At 43.2% G+C, this 18,205-nt stretch overlaps 1 protein-coding gene across 1 annotated transcript; it reads left to right on the top strand.

Moving 5' to 3' along the window:
• The first annotated feature begins 9,033 nt into the window (after window positions 1-9,033).
• Window positions 9,034-17,420, top strand: LOC133279830 (ubiquitin carboxyl-terminal hydrolase 42-like). The gene is made up of 14 exons (XM_061474006.1): window positions 9,034-9,166; window positions 9,708-9,908; window positions 10,921-11,031; window positions 11,178-11,280; window positions 11,441-11,508; window positions 11,653-11,723; window positions 12,268-12,350; window positions 12,832-12,943; window positions 13,550-13,690; window positions 13,892-13,992; window positions 14,454-14,592; window positions 14,638-14,733; window positions 15,119-15,207; window positions 15,871-17,420. The coding sequence occupies exons 1-14, from the start codon at window positions 9,034-9,036 to the stop codon at window positions 17,351-17,353; spliced, it is 2,931 nt and encodes a 976-aa protein (XP_061329990.1). The 3' UTR covers window positions 17,354-17,420.
• The last annotated feature ends 785 nt before the right edge of the window (window positions 17,421-18,205 follow it).

Below are 18,205 nucleotides of genomic sequence, written 5' to 3'. Positions count from 1 at the left end.
TATCACTGCAAGAGCAGATGGGCTCACAACACTCACTGCAGAGAGGAAGGATGGCATCACTTGAGCAGCCACAGCGGAAACTTCCGTCATTGTTCACTACCTCTGCAGCAGTCTGAAAAACACTCTCGGGAAGGGCACGCACCTCCACCTGCCTCAGCTCATGCACAATTTGACAACTCTTTCTGGGAAAATGAGAAACTGAGGCTTGGCAAGAGGAAATATGGCAATGCAGAAGGAAGAGAAGGTGAAGTGGAAAAGAAATGCCGCAAGATAGATGATAAATACCAAGTGAAGGATTACAAGCAAGCAGGGATTCCAGCATAATCCGCCATTCTTTTCCTAACACTTTTCTGAATGTTTCTCATGCCTGCCTTTTTCCCATTTCTAAGTGATTTATATAGGATAATCTGACTACGTGTTGGTCATTACGCTGGTCATTAGGTTGGTCAAGCAAACATAGGAGGCATGTTGCTGAATAGCATTAGAATGCTAGATCTGGAGCACAAAGCGAAGAACCTGTCGTGGTTTAAGCCCAGCCTGCTGAACCAAGGACAGAACCACATCTGCGCAATGTTCTTAATTAGGTTACCTTAGATTAGCCACCTTCTCGAGTCTGTCGGATCCTGTAGTCACAGAGCACCAACAAAACCAACTACTTCTTACCATCAAAACTGAGTCTTTACCATCAATCCTGATGGTTTACCATCGAACCTGGCTGTTTACCATCAAGAATGACTCTTTACCATCAAACCTGTCTACCATTGAATGTTGCTTTGCCATCAAAACTGACTCTTTACCACCAAACCTGATAGTTTACCATCAAACGTGACTGTTTACCATGGAAGGTGGCTTTACCACCAAACCTGCTTACGATCGAATCTGGCTTTACCATCAAAACTGACTCTTTACCATCAAACCTGTTTACCATCAAACCTGGCTTTACCATCAAAACCGACGACTCTTTGCCGAAAAAAACTATGACTCTTTATCTTCAAACTGGACTTTATCGATACTATCGAAACTTAGAATTTATTATTGAAACATTTACCGTCAAGGCAAAATCCATCTGTTTTAATTCCATTTTCTTAATATACCGTCACTTGTCTGAAGTCTCAGTTGTCTGGTTTTGTCTCCCTAAAGTGGCTAGCTAAAGACAAATTCATACTGCGATTTTAATTTTGATTATTAAATGCTGTCAAACTGTGATGCACTTCATAGTCACTGGTCCTGCATCAGGAGACCAGTGAGTGGGAACCTCTGTGAAATACAGTTCATCTGACTAATCTGTCTGGTCTAATGAATCGACTTGAGGAGAAGAGATCTGAGTTGTTCCCCCACTTGCCTTATATTTGACTGAAGCTCATGGAAGGCATGAGCTTATCTCGCGACCCCACAGAAGCAGACCCTCGGACCGCGGTGAAACACCGGGCACACGCCCCTGGGGAGGAAAGCGAGACCCCTGGGGGGTCACAAACTCCGGCCCCTGGGCGGAGAGACGCAGACCCCGGGGCCGCTCTCGCCGCTCCGTACAACTCGCGGTCCCCGATCTCGGGGTCGCCAGTAGTGGCAGGAAGCGTTGCTGGGCGCCGACAGCGGGGAATGAGAGCTTCGAGTGCCTCTCTACTTCGTGTACCGAACTGGCTTCCAGTTAAGATCTTCCTTAACTGGAGTAACTCCGAGTTTCCCAGCTTGGCAGCTGGATTCTTTTTTATGACAGTAAACGAGTTGCAGAAACAGTAAATATTTTTTGAAATCTGATTTTCTTGCAGTTGTTAACGACGGAATTGCCCCGCCACGTAAAATTCTTTTTCCACCTGAGAAAACCTGCATGCATTGCCAACAGCCACTGAACGTTGGAGCTGGACTGCAGAACCTGGGCAATACGTGTTACCTTAATGCTACTCTGCAGTGTGTAACTTCCGCGCCTCCTCTGGCCAATTACGTGCTTTCACTGGAACACAAGAAGTCACTGACACAGACCCCGACCCCGGGGCGGACAGAGCAGCAGACCCCGCAGCTGACAAACTCGGACCCCAGTTCGGAGGGACACAGACCCCGGCGCCGCTCTCGCTGCTCCGTGCTACTCGCGGTCCCCGGGCTCGGGGTCGCCAGTAGTAGCAGGAAGCGTTACTGGGCTCCGACAGCGGGGCAATGGGAGCTTCGAGTGCCTCTCTACTTCGTGTGCCTAACTGGCACGGTTTTTGTGATAAAGAACTGCGAGTCTCCTAGCGTGGCAGCTGGACTCTTTTTTTATGAAAGTAAAAAGCTATTACGTGTGTGCCTCTCGGGGACGTAAGGGGTGGATTTTGTTGAAACAGACGTGCCTCCTGCCTCCCGGAGACGACACCCCCAACCTATTGCTGTATCTAACTTGGTTTGCATGAGGTGCGTGCCTCTTAGGGACTTCAGAGGTGCGTTTTGTGGAAGCAAAACGCGCTGCCTCCCTGAGGCGATCGTCCCGTTCCGAAATGGATAGCAGTGAAGCTGCCCCTGAGGGCAGAGATGTGTTGTGTGGCCTTTTAGAGCAACAGAAGGCTCGCCCCTCTCTGCCAGGGGCAGAACGGGCCGAGAAAAATCGGTGTAATTCGCAAAGTCTAACAGACCGAATAAGCGCCCTGCAAAAGGATGTGAAACTGCGGCCCGGAAAGGGTAACTCGGTTGTCTGGGCCGTACCGGGCGCCATCTTGGCTGCTGCACCGGAGGCTGGCGAAGAACAACAAAGAGCTGGATCTCAGTTCAGTTCATACAAACTTTACAAGACCTGCTCCGAGCCCTGCAGGACCAGGTAGTTAACCGTTAGACAAAGAGAAAAATCAGGCTAACTACTTGCAATTAGCTCTGAAAAAGGAACTCCTTGCAGAGAACCCCGCCCCTGAATATCCCCACAGGGGCCTGGGAGGGGGGGACGGACTAAGGTCATTAGGTTGGTCCAGCAAACACAGGGAGGATGTTGCTGATCTGGACGAACGCTAGATCTGGACGATTTTGCTTGCCACGCCCAACCTCCTAAACCACCTGAGATTTTCTTTGCTAAAACAAATGGATCGCCTGAACCAGTGAGTTGTTTGTTCCATCTAGAACGTCTCACCTATGGTGTGTTTAGTATTCAGAAGCATTAAAATGTTCCGAATTCATGTGAAATACTGTGAAAACAGCACAAATTTCAACGTTAACACTTTGTGCTATTGTCCCATTAGAATTTGCAGAGCTGAACTGGCATGTGAGAACATGCTGATGTGCGGATTGACTCCACAACTCGTTAAAGTTGTAAAGCAGGTATGCTTTTTAGTCAGCGCTGAGACGCACGGGGATAATTCCTCAAAGTCATGCGTGCCTCGGTGTTGTTTCCCTCTACGTTTATGCTCCAAAGTTATATGTATTCATAAGGTTGCACAATATGCCTATATATATTCATGTCCTGTCCCTGCTTCGTATTATAATGAGCTAGAAGGTTCTGTGCACCTGCGCAGTGCCCCCTCTGGTCATGGGCAGGGGTCTCAAGATGGAGTAAATGAGTCTTCCTCCTGTGGGTAGGGGTCTTCAAGAGGAAGTCAATGAGTCTTCCTCTTCTTGAACTTTTCACCTTTTAGTCTTCACATATGGCCTTAGGGTTTGGTCGGTGTCCCAGCCATAAACCGGCTGTCTCTCCCCCTTCAGGCGTCTGCTTTCCCTTATCAATAGCTGCTTATCAGTAGAATCAGTCTGCTTTTCCTTGTCAAAAGCACCAGGTGTCTGCTTTTCCTTATCAATGGTTAGTGCCTTTGTTCTGCTTAGTAGGCATGATAGCTGCAGACAATACTTTTGTTTAAGCAAGCAAATTTCTCTAACCCCCCTCTACACCCCCCCGTACAACCCCCCTGTACATTGGTTAACCCTGTATCAATCCCCCCTTTTTCTATAAAATGAGTAAATTCTTTTACTATATTATTTATAACAGAGCTATCCATGTTTCTTCTATCGATTTATAAAATGATTTTGATATACTTTGTATTATGCAAGGTTCAGTCATTAAAATGAGTAGTCCTATAGTTAAGATTAGAAGGCCTTGTTTAAGTATTTCCCTGAACCATCCAGTAACTCCTAGGTTATTTAGCCATTCATCCATTCTACCTCCAACAATTCTAAGCTCTTGCACATTTTCCTGCAATTTTCGCAGCTTAGCATGAATTGATTCAGAATGGTTAGATAAGTTCATGCAGCACATACTTTCGAAATCCCCACAACCATCCTGTAACAACATCTTTGTTACCTCCCAGGCTTGTGCGTTTCTAGTTGGAAAGGTTCCCGGCCAACCTGAAAAGGTGTCTGATAGCACCAACAGATGTCTATACCCCCTTTTTCTGTCCTTCTGCAAATTCTCTTGCAACATTTTATGTAGTGCCATTACCATCCATAGTGTTTTTGAAATAGTTTCCCGTTTCTACTTGATACTTAAATTTCATTTCTTTTTTCAATCTTCATCATTTATCATAGATCGTTTACAATTTCAGGAAGAACATTTTGTTATACCACAAGTAATCAATATTAAAACAATTAATAGTAATATTCCTGCAACCAGTTGCCTTAACCAGAAGAGATCAGGTAACCATGAAGTTAACTTTTTCCATATTTCCTCTACGGTTGCTGAGATATTTATGATTGCCTCACAAAACATCTCACAAAATGCAGTATTCTGTTCAGCAATAGGGTTAAACCCTCTCTTAACCAATACCATCCTTTCCCTTCAGGAACCAAGCTACCACTGAACCACGATACCATCTATACAATTTGAAGAGTGACCTACACCTGTGGCATTTAAACAAACATAGTCTCCTATTCTGGTTAACTATTCCAAATCTTAAAATTGCAGTGTTGGAAATTGGAATGCCAATTAATGGAAGGCCCTGGTCTTCTCCCGATTCAGGCAACTGTGCACACACCAAACAGTCACTACAATTAACAACTTTAGTAGCATTCTGCATTAATTTCAGGTATAAGTATTAGTCCCAAGCCGGTATGTCAGTTATCACATAAATCCAAATCACGACTGATATAATTTCATATGCGAGGGTCCTGAAGGTTTGATCCGCCACGTCTTCTATGGTTCTATATTCTTGCAAGCAGGTTGTTTCTTTATCTTCCCTGCTGTAAAGGTGGTCAATATTATCTGGTACGGTCCGCTCCACTTCTCCTGTAGAGGATCTCCTGAAAAATTCTTAACATAAACCCAGTCTCTGGATCTAAAAGGGTGAGGCGAATAATCCATGCCTCTCACTCTTGTCCTCAGTATTCTCTTACTTCTTCTAATTGCTTTCCCAGATTGACCAGAAATTTTAGGAGAAAGTCTTCTGGAAGTCGGAGAAGGTTTTCTCCTTTAAACTGGGACTGATACGGTCTTCCATATAAAATTTTACATGGGATAGCCTCTTCTTTCGACCGAGGTTTAGTTCAAATTCTTAATAGAGCCAGTGGTAAGGCTTGGTATTAATATTTTACTAATCTGTTGTTTGATCATCTTTTCTACTTGCCCACTGGCCTGAGGCCTGTAAGGAACATGTAGTTGCCTGATTTTTGCTAATTTCTTGTAACTCTTTTGCACTAAAGGGTGAGCCTCGGTCGGAAGAAATTGCCTCTGGTACTCCGAAACAAGGTATTATAGTGTTTAACAATGTTCCAATTACTTGTCTTGCATTATTTATTCTACAAGGGAATGCTTCTGGCCACCCTGAAAAAGTATTCATTAACACCAACAAATATTGGTCTCGGTAATTCAGAAAAATTTATTTGCCAGTGTTGTCCCAGATAAATTCCTCCCGAGTTGTACCAATTTGATTTCTATTTTCAATTTTAGGATTATTCTTGAGACAGAGCTGACATTGTCACTAATTGAACTGTGTTATATAGATTCCTTCCTGCAATTTGGTCATCTAAGTATTTATACGAAGAGTTGCTACCCCAATGAATTGTTATCTTTCTCCTGAACTAGCTTCCAGAGTTGCTTATAGGGGATTACAGTTCACCCATCAGGTATCTGAACCCAATCTTCTTTGTTTTCCTCTCCTTTAGGATCTCCGATTTTCTGTCCTCCTTTGAATATCTAGGTTTAGATTTCTCAATTGTTAGTTTGCCGTCAGGGATTAAGGGAATGAGTTTAGATTGTTCAATTTCTCATTTGGCTTCAGAATCGGACAAACTTCACCTTGTTGATGCCCTCGACAATACATAATAGCTACCTCCTCAGGTAGCTGAACAGTCCCTCTCTACTTCATGTACCGAACTGGATTCCAGTTAAGATCTTCCTTAACTGGAATAACTCCGAGTTTACCTACTTGCCTGATATTTTCACAAGCCACTTTGTTTTACTGGCCTTGTGGACAGTGGAAAGTTTGGGCCAGTTTCACTCCCTCTTATACCTCTTACAAAGCACATTTGGAATGAAATATCATCGCACACAAGAACATTATTCTGTTAGCTTTGGTAAATTAAAAGAGATTGACTGAGCACCACAAATAGCTGATTAAGATGTCGCATTTTTTTAATGCTGAGAAATACTATATTTCCTGCTACAATAGCCTTAGTTATACGTTACTCTCAATAGTTATTCCTGCCGGATAGAAGAACTTCATCTAAATACAGCAAATTAACTCCCAAGGCATTTCCTTCATGCTTCTGGGCAGGCATCCTCACCCGGTTAAATAAACAGATTTTCAGAAGGGAAGAACTGATACAAAAGTGCTTCATGGCTTATGAATGCTTTTGTAACCTCACATTTCTCCAGAAATACTTTATTGGCTGCTTTTCACACCCTTGCACTTCTTGGTACCACTGATTCTGGCTTATTTGCATTACAGCTCTACTTGTACAGAGCTCAAACTGATGTACGCATTGCTCAAATACAAAACCTGAAGTTGCGGAACAGAAGACTCGAAACAGGTGAAGTGAGCAGCTCTGAGATCACGCTGCTTTGCAAACGCAGGACATACGACTCCAAATCATTTCTAGAAAGAGTTTAAATGTGTTCCATTAAGCAAAGGTATCTCCACGCCGACACTTGTTCAAGGATTGTACCTCCGCTGGTTGAGTTTCACTCCCTTGAAAGTACTTGTATCTGAACAGGCATCCAAGCAGACCACAATTCCACACGCTCTGGGGAAAATCTGAGGTGTAGAAACGTTTACTTTGTTCTTTTCCTCTCAGCCTTTATGGCAAACATGCAATAAAGCAGAACGCTGGCAGGATGACACCCCATGCAAAACAGAGCACATCAGCAAGACTGGAACAACCAACCAGCCTCGCCTTGACAGTCAAAAGGGGATTTCAAACACATCGCCTTGGTAAGTCTGTGGCTTTGCCAGGACGGCACGTTTCCCTGTGCTGTATGCCGAGCTGCTCTGCAACTCCACCAAGCAAAATTGCTTTGATAAAGCAGTGGGTCCCCAAAGCGGTCACTGGCACAGCAGGCACGGCTCAGGTTCAACAAGTCTGTGAAAAACTGCCTGCTACCGGAAGCAGTCCAAAAAAGCCACCCTGTGCGTCCAGCATGGAACTAGGGGCTTTCCCTTAAGAACAGCACGTGCACTGGGAGTAGAAAAGCATCGCGGTAAAACCCCAGCTCCCGCGGCACGAGCGGCGTTGTTCCTTGCTTGGCGAGGAGGCGGCGGCTCCTCGCGGGGCCTGCGGCCTCCCGCGGGGAATCGAACGCTTGGATTCTCGCCGTCCTCACGTCCCGTCCGTTAGTTGCCATGAGCACAGAGTCGCCCCAGGCCGCCCGCTGCTGCGCTCCTGCTTCCGGACGGTCCTGGAGCTGCGAGCCCGGAAAGCGACACCTGGGGAGGGGTTGAGGGCACCGAGGCGGGGCGGGGCGGCGCTGAGGCTGTCCCCGCACAGTGGTTGCCGCGGGTGGGAAGTGCCGAGCGGGGCTGGGTCGTAGCGTGAGGTGGAGCGGGTAGGGCGAGGCGAGGTGAGGTGAAGCGAGGGATCCCTCGGAGCCGCGCTCTGCCCTCGCCTTCCGCGTCAGGGTCTCTTTGGTTTGGCTGTGTTTGGGCTCTTGCCGCTCCCAAGCGCGGACATGCTGCGTGCCGCGCCGGTCCGTGAGAGCAGCGGTGCCAAACTGCTCTTAGGAACCAAAACCTGTCGGAAAGGCAGAGCGGGGGGTGAGCGGGTAGGTGCTTCAGGCTTAGCGCTGGTGACGGAAGGCCGGACAGTTCCATCTGGAACTGCTACTATGACGTTAACCGGCTTCGAGAGCTTCTCTTGCGACCCGGGAGAAGCAGACCCTCAGACCCCGGTGAAACACTGGGCAGCCGCGCCTTGGGAGAGCAGAGAAGCCCCTGGGCGGACGGAGACCACGGTCCCGGGACGGACACAGACCCCGACGCCGTCCCCGACCCCGGAGCTGACAAACTCGGACCCCTTTGCTTCCAGGTAAGGTTAAAGTGATAATTAACTGCGGGTTTCCTGGGTTGGCAGCTGGATTATTTTTGATGAAAGTAAACAAGCGTGGCGTGTGTGTATGGGTTTGTGTGTGTGTGTTTGTGTGTGTGTTCGGGTTGTTCCTTATTTCGAATTTGTGTGTGTGTATACGTTTGGGTTTTGGTTTTGTGTTTTTTTTTGGGGGGGGGGGTGGTTTTGCTTTTTTGTTGTTGGTTTAGTTTGGGTATCTTTTTCTTACGGTAGTGTTGCATTGTGGAAGTGTCGTTTGCAATTTAGAGACATAGAAGTGCTTTCATGTCTTCATGTCTACTACAGTAGTAGTAGTTTTGTATTGCTCCTTATTTCTACGTAGGTGTTTTTGTGTATGTTATTGTTTTACAGTCACCGCTGCCAATGTTTGTTTTGTCATGAGACAAATGTGTAATCGCACTTAACCGCAGTTTTGTGAGTGGGGTTTTTAGTTTGGTTGTTGTCGTTTGTTTTTGTTTTTTTCATATTTCTTACCAGCTATTTAGTTCTTCAAGTTATCTCTTTGATACTGAGTGACAGAATTTCCTTCTGGAATGCTTCTTGATAGTCTTAAGTCAACCAGAACTTTTACCTCTGTTACAGATACGAACAATGACTTTAAAGAGAATATCTTCAATATTTAAAAACCTGTCACAACCTGAGGAAGATGCAGAGAAAGTACCGACAGGTTCTGTGTATTCTAGAGCCTCTGAAAAACCTAAGCCTTTTGGCCAGGAAGAGCAAAGTTAGTGTGTCTTCTGTCCTTCCCCTCCTTTCTTCAGAACAAAATACCCAAAAGTTAGAAAACACAGTTCTCATTTGTTGCACTGATACAAGATGATGACTAAAGCCTTCAGCACTAGGCTGCAATTTTGTGAGTCCCCTAAGGCAACTGAAGGGACTGGTATTGGAAGACCTGTAGTTTTATCTTTAAAAACCTACTTGCAACAATGGGTTTGAGGAGGTTTTTATAATACACAGACTTAGCCAGGTCTTCTGTGCTGTGCAGAGAAAAGTACATTTTACCTTTGTGTTTATGGCTTCCATTATTCACAAGCCTTTGAATGCTAACCCTGCTCAGGAAGAGGTCTGGTATCCGTAGGGTTACCTGCTCCGCTGGTTACTCCCTTACTTTTCCATCCTAGTTCTTACAATCTGTTCATCATGTTGTTTTGCGTTGTGGAGCAGACCTGGTTCTTCTGGGTCCTCCTGCAGAATGCTCCCTTTTAAACATGCTTTTTCAAAGAGAAACATTAAATATTTTTTGAAATCTGATTTTCTTGCAGTCGTTAACGATGGAATTGCCCCACCACGTAAAATTCTTTTTCCACCTGAGAAAATCTGCATGGATTGGCAACAGCCACTGAACGTTGGAGTTGGACTGTGGAATCTGGGCAATACGTGTTACCTTAATGCTACTTTACAGTGTTTGACGTACACACCTCCTCTGGCCAATTACATGCTGTCTCTTGAACACAGCAAGTCATGTGAGTACTTTCTAACATGATTATAAATACGTTGGGCGGCTGCAAAGGTGAAAGAACAAGAGTGATTCTGTGGAGAAAATGCGTGGCTTTCCCGTTTTACCTGTCGAAGCTGGCTTTGAATGCCATCTTCGTGGTCTTTTTCAACATAAATGATTCTGTGATTCCGTGCTTATTTAACAGGAAGCTCGGAATGGCATATAAAGTGCATTTGTTCATTTAATGCCCAATGGCAAAGTTGCAAATAAAGAGCATTTCTTGCTTTGTGTGAATAGCGAAGTACGTTGTAAAGGAAGGCATTTGATGAACATTTGGCATTTGTGTTTCCTGCTGGTAGAAAGGTGGTAAAATGTAGGATGTTGGCATCGTAGCGTCTTCGTCTCTGCAGCCTAGATAGCGTCATGTGCTAGTACTGCAATAAATGACATGTTCACTATTGACCCATTAAAAAAGCCCACACCCTAGAAAGCACTACGAGCTAATTTCTGCTGACCTGAAATGGAAATTTGTGTGGGGCAGTATTAAAATTTAGACTGGTTTTATTCTAGTTAAAAGTTTGTATTTTTTTAAGCCTTTGAATTTGTGTTCTTCACATTTCCATTCTATGCTTGAACTGATTTGGCATAGGAGCCTCTTTTCATATCCTTCTAGGTCTATTTTGACAAAGGTACATGCATGCTTTTTGGTTTGGCATCTTAGTGTTTATTCCTAGAAATTTAACTGTGTTTTTTTTTGACATAGATAAAAATGCTTCCAGTTAAGAACCCTGTTGCAAAAAGGAGGGCAGAAATACTTACACATACCTTCCTTTAACCTTTCCTTTCTCCCAGAGGATTCTTAGCTCTGTGTCATGTAGCTCACCTAACAGCAATATGCTGAAATTCGCACGCATTCTCTCTTAGCGCTGTGTCATCAATATCAGTAGTGTTTTTCGTGGCTATTGTTTTTTGGTTTTGTTCTTTTTTTGGTAGCAATGCTTATTTGACTAGACTGTGTTGCTTCTTTCACTCTTCAGGTCACGAAAAAGGCTTCTGTATGATGTGTACATTGGAAGCTCACATTAACCAGGCCCTGTGTTTCTCTAATAGTGCTATCAAACCTATATCTGTTATCAATGGCCTTAAAAGTAAGTCATTTCAGATGGTTTTCTTTTGATATATTGGGTAACTTCAAAGCACTCTCTGATGCATAGAAATGATTTTGATACTTTTAGAAACGTGAGTTTTCTTTCATTTTCTAGGAGATAAATATAACCACCTTCTTATTTATTAGGTATAGGAGAACATTTCTGTTACGGCAGTCAAGAGGATGCACATGAATTCTTGTCCTTCACTGTTGATGCTTTGCAGAAAGCTTGCTTGAATGGAGGCACCACGTACGCATAAACGAATTATTTAACCCTTAGATGTTCTCTAGCCCCTTTTACTCCTTTCTTTACTATACTACATTAAAATGACTGTCCTTGGTAAAAACTGTTTGAAGAGTTAACTCTGAGCCTCGTATCATCTGAGGCCTGATTTATCATTTCTTTCCAGATGGGACACATCTTCTCAAGCCACTACGCTTATTTATCAAATATTTGGAGGATACCTAAGATCCCGAGGTACTTGTTACAATTCTTCCCGTCCTTTGAACTGGTGTGTGTCTGTTTGTCTGTAGTAAAGGACTTTGTGCTTTGACTAAAGTAAAATGTATGAAGACTCTAAATTTGTCCAGTCAGTGTTAAGCATTTGTATTCTGATTCCAGTAAAATGCTTGAACTGCAAAGCCGTTTCGGACAGGCACGAGCCATTCCTCAGTATTACTTTGGATATAGAGGTAAGGTGTTTTGTGAATACGGCTCGAGCTGCATAAGGACCTGTAGAGCTTTCCAGATAAAGGCATTTTATTTAAAAATATACACTGCTAAAAGGAAAGAGCTTGGTGTTGGGTGGGAGTGGATTGGGCTTTGGTCTTGTGTGGAATGCATCTAGATGCTCTCCATGTTTGCAGTGGGTTTAACCTGTAAAAACAGTAATTACATCTACACAAACACCTATACCCTCACACTTCTCTGTTATTCTGCTTCAGCATCTATATCGTTAGGCTGATGGGTTTGCTTGCTCTCATTATTGATGCCGTAGCATAGGACAGATGGTGTCTGTGGCACTGCAAACTTTATCTTTTTATTTCAAAGTAGCATCATTTCCACAGGAGGTAAATGCTCAGCGTACTCTGAGGTTTCTGCCTCCTTCACAGTGGTTGCCGGTTGACAGTAGGTCACTTGAGGATGAACTAGCAAGGTTCTCTCGTAGTTATACCAGGAAGTGTCTGAAATTTTGCATTTCCAGTGACCTAGTGCTCTACCTTCTTATTCATCCAGACCGTTACGTCTCTCACCGCGGCTCTGAAACAATTTGTGACACCTGAACAACTGGACGGAGAAAACAGCTATAAGTGTAGCAAGTAAGATTCCTACTAATTCCATCTGAGTCCAAGAGAAGGCGTTTAATGTGTCACATGAATATTTGGAAATAGAAGAATTGTGGCCATTAGCTCATATTAGACTTTTATTCCTACTGCTGCCTGCGCTGGGGTTTATTAGCCTTCATCAGTGTGAGGTTGCACACAGAAATATTCGTCTGGCCAGAAGTTAAAGGGGATGTCTGCTAAGTAGTGGTGAGCTGAAGCACAGAGCTAAGGACAACGATTTGGGGTGGGAGGCAACATCAGCTGGCTGAAGGTCCTAGTGTTCCGTGTGAAAGGATAATGTTCTAAGTCCTTTGTTTTGTAGAGCTGTCCGCTTACATGCTGTTACCTTCTGTCTATTAACAAACGTGAAGTGCAGCATATGGGTTCATAAGCCTGTGCGAGAGATGAAAACTTGTTTGAGTTTTGGGAGGGGGAAGAATTTGCTGTTAAACATTTGTCTGTGCTTGTTTTTAAGGTGCGAAAACATGGCTCCTGCCTCCAAGAGGTGCACGATACATCGCTCCTCCAAAGTTCTCATCGTATCGCTGAAAAGATTTGCAGATTTTACTGGTGGCAAGATCAACAAGGTATATTTGCAGCTGTAAAGCAGCTTTATCTTCTCGGAATGGGAGATTTCCCCAAGAAAATATCATTTTAAACGGGGGAAGTTTAGATTGGATATAAGGAAGAAATTCTTTACTGTTAGGCTGGTGAGGCATTGGAATGGGTTGCGCAGGGAAGCTGTGAATGCTCCATCCCTGACGGTGTTCAAGGTCAGGTTGGGCAGAGCCTTGGGTGGCATGGTTTAGTGGGAGGTGTCTCTGCCCACGGCAGGGGGGTTGGAACTAGATGATCTTAAGGTCCTTTCCAACCCTAACTATTCTATGATTCTACGGTTTAAAAGCTGTTAATGTTTGCAGGCTGTAAGTGTAATAACAATAGTCCAAGAAAAGTCAATCTAACAACTATGGCTTACGGTAACCATAAGAGTATACCTCACTCTTAGAGTTAATTCTGCAGAAAACAGTTCTCTGCAGCTTCAATTACGAAATATTGTTTCTGAGAATAGGTATTTTTAAATGAATCAAGACCATATTTATGTGATCCTAGCCTGTGTTTTGAGAAGGGTTTTTGTCAGGCTGTTCCATGAAGTGTTTTGGGGTAATTTTTGAATCTTCCTGTTTTGTGTTTAGGATGTGGAATACCCTGAATATTTGGACCTTCGAGCATATATGTCCCAGTCAAGGGGAGACCCACTCATGTATTCTTTATATGCAGTTCTTGTTCATTCTGGTTTCAGCTGCAATGCTGGACACTATATCTGCTTCATAAAGGTGGGTATCAGCTTGATCTCTAACAGGGTAAAATAAACAAAGAAAATCAATGTTACCGGCAACCACCATTTTGATGGAGAAAGGTTGAATGATGTGTTCCGTTTGATTTGTTTGGTACGTTTCGTGCTGTAGTGTTCCGCCTGTGATGTCATTTGGACATCATGCATTTTGTCTGAAGATGCCACTGTCTTTTGTTTGCAGGCCGGCAATGGATTTTGGTATCGAATGAATGATGCCATAGTGGAGTGTTCCGATATCAAAACGGTTCTCAATCAGCAAGCTTATTTACTTTTTTATATCAGGTAATACCAACTACTGAATCTGTTCAGAATATATTTACTTTCCTGTTACTGATACTTTTCTTTTTTTCCAAGTGTTTTTCTTTCTGTCCTAGGAAAAGTTTACTGTTTCTGTAATTCAGTTCTGTCTAACCTGAACTTACCGCTGTCATTTACTGTCTTTCATTGCTTGGCCTTAAACTGGTGTGCTTGTGTACATTGCTCTGTATCCGCTCTACGTAGCGGGGTAATTTAGAAGAGGAGAAATAACACCGTAGATGGCGTAAGGGTGAGATGTTGCTCTGACAAGAATAGTCATTGTAGGGAGACCATTGTCTGTTTTTTTAGTTTGTAGTCTCGGTTGAGTGTTTTGTATGTGGCTTCTGTGTCACATCATCTGTTCTTATAAAATTACAGATAGGGTTTTAATCCAAGAATAGGTTGAAAGAAAAACTCTAAAGTGATATCACTGTTTTTTTCCCAAGGCGCCACGATTTGACAGTTGGAGAACGTGGTTTTTGCTTACCAGCAACTTCTTATCCCCGTTCATTCCTTGGTCAGCACGGGCCTAATAGTAAGCAGGCTGGATTTATGGGAGCACGGCTTCCTCCTCGTATGATTAAGGTAATTTGCAGGGAGCAAATAATGGCACCAAATTGATAATCTAAACAAAATGGACTGAAACTTGATGATTTTACTTGCCAAGTCCAACCTGCTAAACCTTCTGAGATATTCTTTGCTAAAACAAATGGATTGCTTGAACCAGTGAGTTGTTTGTTCCATCTAGAACTCCTCACCTATGGTGTGTTTAGTATTCAGGAGCATTAAGATGTTCCTAAGTCATGTGAAATACTGTGAAAACAGACAGCACAAATTTAAAATTCATCGTTAACGCTTTGTGCTATTGTTGCATTAGAATTTGCAGAGCTGAACTGGCATGTGAGAACATGTCAACTTCAGAAAATTTCACCTGAGATAGTACTTCATAAGTTTCATAAATATACTGGGGGGGAAGGGGTGATGTGTGAAATAGCAATGGTGCATGTAAGGCAAAGTGATCTTGTTTAATGACTAATGAGGAAATTTTGAAAACAGCTTTCTTCTAAAGGTGGTATTTTTTTGTCTGTTAACGTCTGCGTTTTAATTGTAGATACCTGTAGCTGAGTCACCGATTCCTCAAGAAATAGTCTTAGAATCCCTGGCCTACAGCCACCTGAACAGGTTGTCAGAGAAAACAAGGTAAATTGAGTACACTCTGATGAAAACAAGATTTCATACAAGTTTATCATTGTTTTACCCATCTACTAGTACTATTTAATAGAAAGCTTTACACAGTACAGCAAATTCCACACTGTATGTGTAGGGTTGCAGACGTCAGCACTGAACATGTGTTATTCTGATATTAATTAAAGCAGATGCCTCCCAGAATGGTTCTGTTTCTTCATAGGATAATTTTACTTTTTTTACAATTGGATTTCTTTTCCAATGTAAATTCCCACCTCGTGCCCTCCCATTTTGTGGAGAGAAGGGAAATGAATGAGTTGACTTTTTTCTAGTTTGGGGAGAGCGAAGGTAGTGGTTTTGGCTACTGATGCGATGCAGAGCAGTGAGCAGAGGGAGACAAATGTGTTGGGTGTGGGTTTTAATGTACTACTTGCAAGCTCAAGAGAAGAAAAACATCTTCTCTGGGCACTGCTGAATGTGTAAGAGTCGGTTTCTAAAGGGACTGCCTTACAGAGTCCCTTTAGAACGCGACAGTTTCCAAACTGTGTAAGGGAGTTTAGAAACATACAGAGTTTACCAGTAGCCACCAAATCTTTTACTTCAAGGGATTTTTGCTCCTAACATTTATCTTTTAGGTGAACTTTTTCAAGTGAAAAATGTGTTTTTTGTTTTGTGCAGTGTATCTGCACCTCAGAGGTCTGAGGGTGATCGTCTGATGGAAACCATAGTGACGGAAACAGTGTTTGCCTATGAACAATCCAGGATGCCTCTTTCCGACCTTGGCTGTGAGATTGAGAGTCCTTTTACTGTATCAGACTCTGAAACCACTGAAACCATTGCTACCGAAGACGTTGCTGAAAGTGTGATAACAAATGCTGATAACGTACATCCCAGTATCAGTGGTCAGCACAAGGTCAGGAAAATATCCTTGGATACTGAAGATGAATACCTTGGGCATTGTGAGTCTGAAGAAAGTAGAGACAAAGACAGACCAGGAAGACCAAAAGAACCTGTACTCTTTGCAAAAGGAGATCCTTCGTATATGAAAGGGTCTCCCGAGAGTGAAGAGAAATTATGGCAAGCTTCCTCTGTGAAGTCTGACATTGAATGTAGTCCTAAAAAACTTGTATGTCTAGGTGTTACAGATAAATGCCAAGATACAAAGGACATTTCTAATAACTACGTAGAGGTACCACCTGTTAATGACTCTTCTATTACAAAGCTGGATAAAGTTCTGGAGAGTCAATTCCCCAGACAAAATGAGGGGCTGAATAATAAAAACTGCGAAGAGGATAATAGGCAAAAATACGAGGAGAAGGTACAGGACTCCAAAAAAACTGACAAAGAGCACTACCGAAAGAAGAGACAATACTCTGACAGTAAAGACCGGAAGCAAAGCAGGAGCAAAGCGGATGATCGTTCCTACAAAAGGAGGCGCTCTTGCAGCATGGAAACAAATAAGCAATATCATCATAAGCAGGATTATTGCAATGAAGGCAAGTACAGACCTTCCCATCATGAAAGAAACAGTCCAAATAATGGCAAAAGCTCAGGAAAATACTCTCGTTATAAATCCCGCAGCAGAGAAAGAACGGAACAAGACAGGAATAAGTATTACCATTCCAAAGGAGAGAGGACTTGGAACAGGGAAAGATACTACCAAGATGAATTACGGAGATGGGAAAAATGCAGATATTACAAGGATTATTACTCTGTTCATGGAACAGGAGATGGTAGAGAGAGAAAGTCCTCTCATTTTGATAAAGCCTTTGACAAATTGAGTCAATTCTACAAATCACATAGGGATTATCACTGCAAGAGCAGATGGGCTCACAACACTCACTCCAGAGAGGAAGGAGCCCATCACTTGAGTAGCCACAGAGAGAACTTCCGTCACTGTTCAGTACCTCAGCAGTCTGAAAAACACTCTCGGGAAGGGCACGCACCTCCACCTGCCTCAGCTCATGCACAATTTGACAACTCTTTCTGGGAAAATGAGAAACTGAGGCTTGGCAAGAAGAAATATGGCGACGCAGAAGGAAGCGAAGCTGAAGTGGAAAAGAAACGCCGCAAGATAGATGACCAAAGAATGAAAAAAGATAAGAAGGTCAAGAAGAAAAAGAAGTCCAAAGATAAATATCGAGAGAAGGATTACAAGTAAGCAGGAATTCCAGCATAATCCGCCATTCTTTTCCTAACTCTTTTCTGAATGTTTCCCATGCCTGCCTTTTTCCCATTGTTTATAAGTGATTTTTGTAGGATAATCTGACTACAGGTTGGTCATTAGGCTGGTCATTAGGTTGGTCAAGCAAACATAGGAAGGATGTTGCTGAATAGCGTTAGAATGCTAGATCTGGAGCACAAAGCGAAGAACCTGTTGTGGTTTAAGCCCAGCCTGCTGAACCCAGGACAGAACCACATCTGCGCCTGTTCCTGATTAGGTTGCAACAATTACGTATTTTTAATTCCACATATTCCACAATTAGCCCCTGTAAGGATTTGTGTACAAACCAAGACTTACTGTCATTCAGTCTGACGGCTAATCTTTGTTGCATCTAAAGTCTTATCGGAAGAAATTAAATGCCTTGCACCCCACTACACAGGTCAGGGGCATTACAATTAGTGCGCTATCTGTGTAGGCGTAAGAGATGTTAACCGATAAACACATTGATAGAACCCCACTTTGATCCACTGCTTGCAACACAAGTGGGATATGAGGGCTGTGAAAAGCAGTCTTTTAAGTCTGCAGAATTTTAGTATTTCCTCAAGTCCATAGATGTTAAGGAACTTCCTCTTGTGGAACGTCTGTCTTTAAAAATACTAATTAAATGGGTCCCAAGTAAGAATTTCTGGGTAACGGAATCTCTCTCAAAAAAGGCCACCGCAGCAGTGTGTTTTTAAAGAGCCTGGAACCTCTCAAACAGGCTAGGGACAGACAACAGCTGAGAAGGAATTGTTAGGTTGTGCCTTTTCACCAGGACTCCCCAGTAAATTAATAAGGATGGAAAGGGCT

Source organism: Pezoporus flaviventris, unplaced genomic scaffold (assembly GCF_033815535.1).
Source record: "Pezoporus flaviventris isolate CSIRO_AGI_PZ_B2104156 unplaced genomic scaffold, CSIRO_AGI_Pfla_v1 ptg000078l, whole genome shotgun sequence".
In the NCBI taxonomy this organism is placed as follows: domain Eukaryota; kingdom Metazoa; phylum Chordata; class Aves; order Psittaciformes; family Psittacidae; genus Pezoporus; species Pezoporus flaviventris.
The sequence above is the reverse complement of the archived record's forward strand: the minus strand, read 5'-3'. Positions and strand labels throughout refer to the sequence as shown.

What these genes read in the sequence shown, in the direction of transcription:
- LOC133279830 (XM_061474006.1), top strand. Translation starts at nt 9,034, where the DNA reads ATGACTTTAAAGAGAATATCTTCAATATTTAAAAACCTGTCACAACCT. An exon ending in AGGATACCTAAGATCCCGAG is followed by an intron (nt 11,509 to 11,652) that starts GTACTTGTTACA and finishes TTCTGATTCCAG; the next exon opens with TAAAATGCTTGAACTGCAAA. An exon ending in TATTTACTTTTTTATATCAG is followed by an intron (nt 13,993 to 14,453) that starts GTAATACCAACT and finishes TTTTTTCCCAAG; the next exon opens with GCGCCACGATTTGACAGTTG.